At 35.4% G+C, this 8,829-nt stretch overlaps 1 protein-coding gene across 1 annotated transcript; it reads left to right on the top strand.

Annotated features, from left to right (window-relative positions):
* The first annotated feature begins 1,232 nt into the window (after positions 1-1,232).
* Positions 1,233-8,112, top strand: CXCL13 (C-X-C motif chemokine ligand 13). Its single transcript, XM_075204012.1, has 4 exons — positions 1,233-1,360; positions 2,969-3,104; positions 4,310-4,390; positions 7,203-8,112. Exons 1-4 carry the CDS (start codon positions 1,294-1,296, stop codon positions 7,255-7,257), a joined length of 339 nt encoding a protein of 112 aa, XP_075060113.1. The 5' UTR covers positions 1,233-1,293; the 3' UTR covers positions 7,258-8,112.
* Positions 8,113-8,829: the final 717 nt, after the last annotated feature.

Raw genomic sequence — 8,829 nt, 5'->3', positions numbered from 1 at the left:
AGTCGAAACTTTGCTGGCGGCAATGTAATATACCGGGGGATTTGATGCACATATTCTGGAACTGTACCCATATACAGGCGTTCTGGGTACAAATCTTCCAGGTAGCCAATAAGGTTACTGGACAAAATCTCTCTCCTACCCCAGAGGTCGCATTACTGCAGCATTACCACCCCCCAGTTTCATCACATGCTAAATATGTCTTTAGTCATATTCTGATTGCCGCAAGAGATTCCTTAGCCCAAGGTTGGAAGTCACCACAGATACCCTTGATGCCGAAAGTAGTGGCCAAGGTGCAATTCAGCTTTGAAATGGAGACAGTGAGGATGCCCTGCTCCACTGCCCCCTCGTCCCCGATAATGAAATGGTTCAGCTGGCATGTGTATGTTACGAAAAAGATGGAGTGCGTCCAGATCGAATAGACTCACTACCCGCATCTCCTACACTTAGCAAAGTTCCCCAATGTTCCTATTAGTAGTTCCCTGGTGACCATTTGACCAGGGTAACTTTCACGAATTGGAAGGAAGCCTACTGGGTTCCCCTCCCTCACGTGTTCAATGTGGTTTAACAGCAGAATTGTTTAATGTGTTCCCCCCCACTATGTACCCCTTCAACCATTCCCCCTTTTTTTGTGTCCTTTCCTTACCCCCCATCCCTTTCTACTTTCTGTACTCCATCATTTTTGGAAAATTAATAATAAAAATTCTATTGAAGTTAAAAAAAAAAACACTAAAAAAAAACAGACTAGCATCCAACTCTAAATTATCCCCTTTGTGCTCTTAATGGTCCTTTCAAAGTGTAGTGGTGATCGCTGACAGTAATCTTAGTGTAAGGAATCAATGCCAAGGACACAAACTGTGTTTTAGTTTATCAGTGCAAATTTATTTAAATACATATCAGACTATATATTGTTCAACTAATTTTGGGATTTTCCCCTAATTTTGTTTTACAAATGCTTCCTTAGAAATGTAAAAGTTAGGACAATAAGTGAGAGGAAGTAAGTTAGAATCAAATGCAAGGGAATACAAACAGATCAAAGGTCAATTAGTTTTACTAAAATATAAGTGTTTAGTAAGTAGTGTTTGTTTTTGTATTGATGTTGCACTATTTTAAAAATTCCTAAGATATTACCGTTGCAGTGCTGTTGTTGTATATTTATAGAATGCACTGGACGTTTGAATTTGCATCTCTGACATTAACTTCCCTTTTTTGGCAAATAAATAGAAGTGCCTTGAACATCTAAATCAGAGGTACACAGCAGCACAACTGACCTCACTTGCTAACATTAGGGCAGAAATGAGTAAGATGTCTCTGGCTGTAGTGTCTACACTAGGACTGCTTGTCATCATTCATGCAGTAGGCGGTGAGTATCTGAGGACAATTTTATTCAGTATTTCCTTTGATGTAGCTGCACAGAAAGCTCAGTAGGATAATATGTTATCTGTATCTTTCAGTAAGAATATTCAGCAGGAAACTTTTTTGTAAACTATGTATTTGTTAATGGGGCTTTCCACTTTAAATAGTTTTATTCACAAAACAACTCCACTTTTGTATAAAAGGACTTTGGGTGGGGGTCCTCTGTTAGGAAGCCTCTCGTTATTATATGGTATATTGGGAGGAATGGACAAGGTCTTTTATGGATTTATTTAATTTTAATGAGATCTGGTTAAAATAATGTTTATTGTCTGTGTTAGATTAGTTAAAAATGGCATAACCCATTTTAGGTGGGTTTGTACGATTCTCTTTTTATAAACCTTTAAACTAAAAATAAAATGTAAAGAATAAAAATCCATCTATCTGAAATATACTATTCTGCAAGTTATATTAATTACTTCACAGTTATGTGTAATAAAAGATAATATATCTAACCTATAACCAACAGAGAAGGAATAAAAAGTTAATACATTATTCTTTTAAACTGTAATCCATTGTCACAGCATTAACTGTAAGAATTATTATGAGTTATAAGTTCAAAAATTGTTAAACTCCTTTAGTCTAACTGCTTGATTTCCTGCCTATGTCTTTCATTATGTGTCAGGCTCATTCACACTTATCTGCTCTAAATACAATTTTAAACAGCTAAATCATGAATGAAAACTGCATTATAAATAGAGTGAATTAGATTCTAATATTCAAATATTAGAATGTGGTACAACATATTTCTCATGCATTCTTGTGCCCTACCAGTAAAATAGATTATATTGGTAAAAGCAAAATGCATTGCTAAAATACATCTAAATGACTCAGTAGTTTTCATTGAATTTATCCATATTTCCCGCTGAAATTTTTTGTCTATTGTAAACACATTAAGCCATAAAACATTTCATTGTGCAACAGCAGGCGAACAGAAAGTTATGGGAAGTCAGGTCATGTGAGCACATAAAGGCTTTAACTACATATACTACACAGCTTAACATGTGTTTAAGTTGTTACCAAATGTCGGCACCCTAGCAATATATATATATATATATATATATATATATATATATATATATATATATATATATATATCCTAATGACATTTCACAAGTTATTTTATTTATGGAGAAAGCTATTTTGTGAACAGAACCCATAATATAAGTTCAGCCCTGTTATTAGAAAATGATTACACTCGTAGTTCCCTTTCACAAAATGTAACTTTGGCTGCTGTTCTTGAAATCATATAAAGCAAGAGCTTCATATAGCAGCACATTTTGGTATCTGATGAATTACATCTTTAATTACATTAAGGTGTGGGAAATAATCATTTTAAAATATACATGTGAAATCTCCTTAAAGCACGTCCACTGTGACATAATGTCACTGTTTCACTGTGATTGTATTGAAGGTTTATTTTCCTAGTATTACTTGGTTTCATTAATATATTTTAGTGGCACGTTTGTCAATATATTAAAGACACTTCATTGGTTAATTAGTATACTTTTGTGGTACATTTTTATTTATGTATTAAAATATGCATGTGTTATTGCAGGCATGCAATTAGAGCCGAAACAGCCAAGCAAGAGATGCGAGTGTTACGCTGATACAAATCAACCTATAAATAAAAAATTCTTTAAGAAGATTGACATATACCTTCCAAGAAGTTACTGTGAAAAGATGGAGATTTTGTAAGTATCATAATTGGATTTCATTACTATCCTTAATGGAAAGATATGGAAAATAGCATACTGGGCATGGTAATCACTCACTGGGCTAAGCTGCCTCCCACTGTCAGTTTCCTGCAATATAAGTGGTCAGTAGGCGACAAGACACAGCCGCCCAGCAAGTGATTAGCAGATCTGTTGGGATGATTATCATGCTGGTTGTCCTAATATTATGGTCCTTCTAGTGACTTGACCCACAATAAGTTTCTAAGTGTATCTAGATAATTAAAAAATAAAATTGATGGTCGTATTTTCAATAAGCCCTATGCTGATCACATCCCAACATTATTTTGAGTCACTTTTCTGTGCAGCACCCACACAATCAAATCTTTTGGGGTTTTTCAGAAAAATTTGCATTTTCAGAAAATACCATTATTTTGTTTATAACCTCTGACACCAGAGAGGGTGACCCCCTTTTTTGTTTTAATAAATATAAAAAAATAATAAAATAAAATAAGAGACAATAATAAAATTAATTTAAACTTCCACAAACCTCCCCCTCATGTCTTCAGAATAAAAAAGGGCACCCTTGTTTGAAGGAGGAGTATCCCCTCTTTCACACCTGCCTCTTTATATTTTTTTATATTTAGATAGTCAATCAAATAAAAAAAGAACATATTTATGTAAGGTGGACAGAATTTTTAGAAATCATATCTCAGCCCCCCCTGTGTACGAAATACGTGGTCGCACCCAATGATACCCCATTTTCTTTATTTTATGTTGGTCCCATTGTATTTATGTAAATAAAGTGGTGTACCCCTGTGTAATATGTAATATGTAATATGTGTACTCTTGGCAGACCTACAGATATTCAGAAAGGTATGACAATGACTCCATTTTCAACTGTTTGCCTAAGTTTTATTTAGTAAACATATCAAGGGAACACTGATTTTTCAATGAGGGAAACACTCCTCTTTTTTTAATTTGAAGAAATGGGGTGGGTCTGGATCATGGATCCCCTCCCCATTCAATTTAAATGAAATGTATTATTGTCTGTTATTTATAGGACCCGTGTGTTAAATGAAATAAGTCCAGTTAAGTTTTACACCTTTGATTCGGTTACTTTTTAATGGCATCTCAGGAGAACTCTTATTAATCTCTATGAGTAAATTGTCAAAAAAGCAGTAATGATTACTACCAGAGACTAACATTTTTTAATCATTTTCCAGAGTAACCTTGAAGAATGGTAAAATTGTATGCATTGATCCATATGCACAATGGTTCGCAGGAGTCCTAAACATTATAGAAGAGTAAGTACAGTTACCTCAATCCCTGATCACTAGATAAAATAGGAGCTATTATTAGCAGACATGGGAACATCTGCTTAAAATCTTTTAGCCATAAGAGAGGGATTATATAGAAACACGTGTCCTTAGTAACCCATGATCACTGTTCATTTATAAAATATTCAAATGGAGAACTAAGAGGCAGTACATGCACATGGGCAGTATTTGGGATTTTGTTGATATTTGTACACTTATTGGTCTCAGGACTAACAATTTAGTGTGAGACCAGGGAGGATATCATCTCTAGGGCTGGAGAAATTTACTGATTTTCCCATTTTAGATATAATCTATTGTAGATTATATTTAAACAAACAGTGGCTGTGTTGAACTTTAAATCATAGCAAACTTTTGGGGTTTGTCTTTCACCTTTGAGATCGTTGCCACTGGAGTGAGACCAAATCTGGAAGCAATTGAAATGAGTGTGTAGATCTGCTGTCTATTCAGTCTGTAATAATTAAATACAATGCAGTCATAAACAGAAAATAAGGAAATCCATTAACTACCATAAAGTGTAAATAAGGGAACAACTGAACAAAAATAACAATAAAAATAATCTATGTTAAAATTTGCATTTAAGTCTATGCCTAAAAATACATCAGGACGATCCTTCCAGGTCCTTCTGTTCATAGGTTGATGTTTCTTAAATGTTTTCAAAAGAGGGGAGAGGGGTAAATCTCTCTTGCTCTTAATGACTTTTCACAAGTTATTTTGTACCGCTATATCCATAACTGGCATGTTAAGATCTGTGGGTCTATGCATCAAGCTAATTTCCACTTAAAATTTGTGGAAACGTCTGTTTCTGCATTTTTTAAGTATATTTGCTAAGCATTAACTGCCTAACGTAGGAGATTTCACAGAAATCTCCTCTGGTGAGGCTAATACCGTGCAGTGTTGCATTCCCCATATATTTATATGAGGACTGCGATGTTCTACAATGCATCAAGCTTTGCTAAGCTTCGCATCTCAGGATGGCGTTACCTGTCATTTCCTATGGGATTCTGCTGAAGCCTCTCTGGCTTTGCAGAATCAGATACAAGGTTAGTGCTGTGTGCATGTGCATAGCATTTCCTCCTGTCACCGGCAGCGCTACGCTGCCGGTAAGCAGGAAAATGACTTCAGTCCAGAGGGGTCACTTCACCAGGGTTCCCAGAGTAGCCCCGGCATTATGCATCTTAGGTACATAAATATGTTCACTACGATGCGCATCGATGCATATTTAGTTGTACCGCATCAAATTGATTCATTAACCCTTTTTAGAGTTCTGCAGTACATTATTCAGTCTGATTGAGGTGGAGATTTACATCAAATAAATTATCTTCACACTGTGATGGTGCTGGTGGAAGGGAAATACAAAACAAGGCAAGCTGCTCTAATCCATTTATAGTAAGTTGCTCATCAGGGTGGGGCAGCACGGTGGCTAAGTGGTTAGCACTTCTGCCTCACAATGCTGGGGACATGAGGTCAATACCATGGCCTTATCTGTGTGGAGTTTGTATGTTCTCCCCGTGTTTGCGTGGGTTTCCTCCAGGTGCTCCGGTTTCCTCCCACACTCCAAAATCATAGTAGTAGATTAATTGTCTGCTATCAAAATTGACTCTAGTCTCTCTGTCTGTCTGTGTGTGTATGTTAGGGAATTTAGACTGTAAGCTCCAATGGGGCAGGGACTGATGTGAATGAGTTCTCTGTATAGCGCTGTGGAATCAGTGGCGCTATATAAATAAATAGTGATGATGATGATGATGAAATTTCTTTTAGACACTTATGGGTCAAACCAGTGGTCAAAGTGAAAATTTAGAAGTGGTGGTATGAAAACTGTAGTGGGAATGTAAATGAATGGAATTGTATAGTTTTACAATGAAGGCAGTAGGATAAGTGGCGGTATGGCATACCTCCGTATACACCCCCACTTCCCCTATTGGGTCAAGTAATATAAACCTACTTGCTCTAATAATATAGTCATGGCCAAAAGTTTTGATAATGACAAAAATATTATTTTTCACAAAGTCTGCTGCCTCAGTTTTTATGACGGCAATTTGCATATACTCCAGAATGTCATGAAGAGTGATCAGATGAATGCAATTAATCTCAAAGTCCCTCTTTGCCATGACAATAAACTTAAGCAGGAATGGGCGGTCATCAGTCAGTATGTGGCTCAGAAATTGATTGACAGCATGCCAGAGCGAATTGCAGAGGTCTTAAAAAAGAAAGGTCAACATCTACAAATATTGACTCTTTGCATAAACTTAATGTAATTGTCAATAAAAGCCTTTGACACTTATGAAATGCTTGTAATTTTACTTCAGTATACCATAGCAACATCTGGCAAAAAGCTCTAAAAACACTGCTGCAAACTTTGTGAAACCCAATACTTTGGTCATTCTCAAAACTTTTGGCCATGACTGTACTGTGACAGGGATGTTATATCTCGGGACCTGAAAATGGGACAGTTGGGCTTTACAAATGATCCTTATAATTTTGAATGCATTCAACATGCACACATTTGCTTTCTTACCCAGCAGCTGTCGGACATAATAAAACTCATTTGACATTTTACCATTCTAGTTAATCATTGTTGATTGGTAGAAAGCTCACACGTGAAGATTTCAAAACCAACTTTGTTCAAAATAGCGAAGTTTGTTAAAAATATTTTATTAAGTGCATGGACAACTTAAAGTTGCTTTCTTAGTCTACTTTCTTAATTGTGATTGGCCACTAGGATTCTCTATTCTACAATTATCTACATTTCATTACTGTTTTATTTTTTTCCCTTTACTAGAAAGAAGAAAGCAAATCAGAAGAAAACAGCAAAATTGTTGGACATACCAGAATGAATACAAATTCCATCTACGTGTACCTTTCTTTACTTACATAACTTGCAATATTTGGTTTACATGATAGACCTTTAGGGGAAAAATACAGGAAAATAACTTATATTTTCTGCACATTTATTTTATATGCATGCACTCCAACATTTATAATGATTTGCTCACAGGATAGGACAGTTCTGTTGTGCTCCATGAATGTTACTTTATCTACTACAGAGAAGGCGACAATTCCTCAAATATGAAGGGAAGCAAGGTGCTCTGTTCTGCATCATATATAATATAATAATAATACAGCCTAATATAGTATACTACTTAACATTATTATGAAGTATAATGGGAAAACATTGCTTAAGGTAAAACTTCTATTGATCTATTAATTTGCCATTCTGACTGTCCAGGGCTGCAGAGTTTTGTGTCACTTTACAAATAAACAATGATGATGACAATGATGATAATGATAGCTCATGATTTGGAATCATTAGAAAAATGTAAAGATGATGACCTGGGATTGCTATCGCTCAATGCAATGCCATAAATGATAGCAAACATTATAGGAACATGTAAAGTATTGTTCAACACCAATATAAATACTAATTGCATTTATTTACATATATAAAGTTTCAATATCAGAAGTATATCATAGAAACTAGAGGGGAAAATAGGCCAACAATGTCTCCAGTCTCCAAATTGAATTTTAAAACATTTATTTTATTTATATAAATTAATTAAAAATCATAACAATAATGTTTGTATAATAAATATCTTGATATAATCATATCCATAAAAAGGAGTGACACTTAGTAAAGTCTATTACCTCGGCAATACATATGATACATAATTAATAAAAAGTTCACCAATTCATCCCGCGTCTGATTTTCTTATGTTATATTGTGCCTCTTGAAATTTTTGATAGGCTGTATTGAGATGTATACTTCAAAATAAAATATGTCCCATAGGGGTCTATTCATGACCAATCACATGTCAGTTACGTTAATTATCATTTCTTATCACAATAAGAAGAAATTATTTAACACTACAATTTAAATTCTTCAGTTGGGGCAGTAAATCTGATAGGAGCCTGTCCCAGCAAATAGTCTATAGTAAATTTACCTACAAGGTTCTTATGGCCTTTGCACAATTTGCGAAGAGGAGGAATACAAAGCCTGCCTGGGAGGGATCCGAAGATCCTTTTCCTGCAATGCTCTCCCCATAGGATGGAACTGCTAAGGAGATTTACGGTAATAAAAACCTCTTTAGAGGTTCATAAATAGGCCCCATAGTAACGGCTCATGTCATAAAGTATTTTTGTGCAAAACTGCTAGACTCTCAAGTAAATAATGTTGCCAACTACATTGCCTCCCACTAGTGCTGAGTGTTTCCAGCAATATATGAAAAGAATCTCAGCGTCCTGCAGACCTAGGGGAAATTCATTATTACCGTTGTTGCGGTAGTTTCAATGCTGGCTTTTTGCTTGCAGCTCCCTGAGCTGCAAGCAGAAAGCTGGATTAAAACTACTGTAATAGTTTTAACGCCGCGGAAATTCGGGGGGAATTGAATTCTCCCACTAACGTAATGAAT

This window comes from Mixophyes fleayi, chromosome 1 (assembly GCF_038048845.1).
Source record: "Mixophyes fleayi isolate aMixFle1 chromosome 1, aMixFle1.hap1, whole genome shotgun sequence".
Taxonomy (NCBI): Eukaryota; Metazoa; Chordata; class Amphibia; order Anura; family Limnodynastidae; genus Mixophyes; species Mixophyes fleayi.
This window is presented reverse-complemented; position numbering and strand designations above follow the sequence as displayed.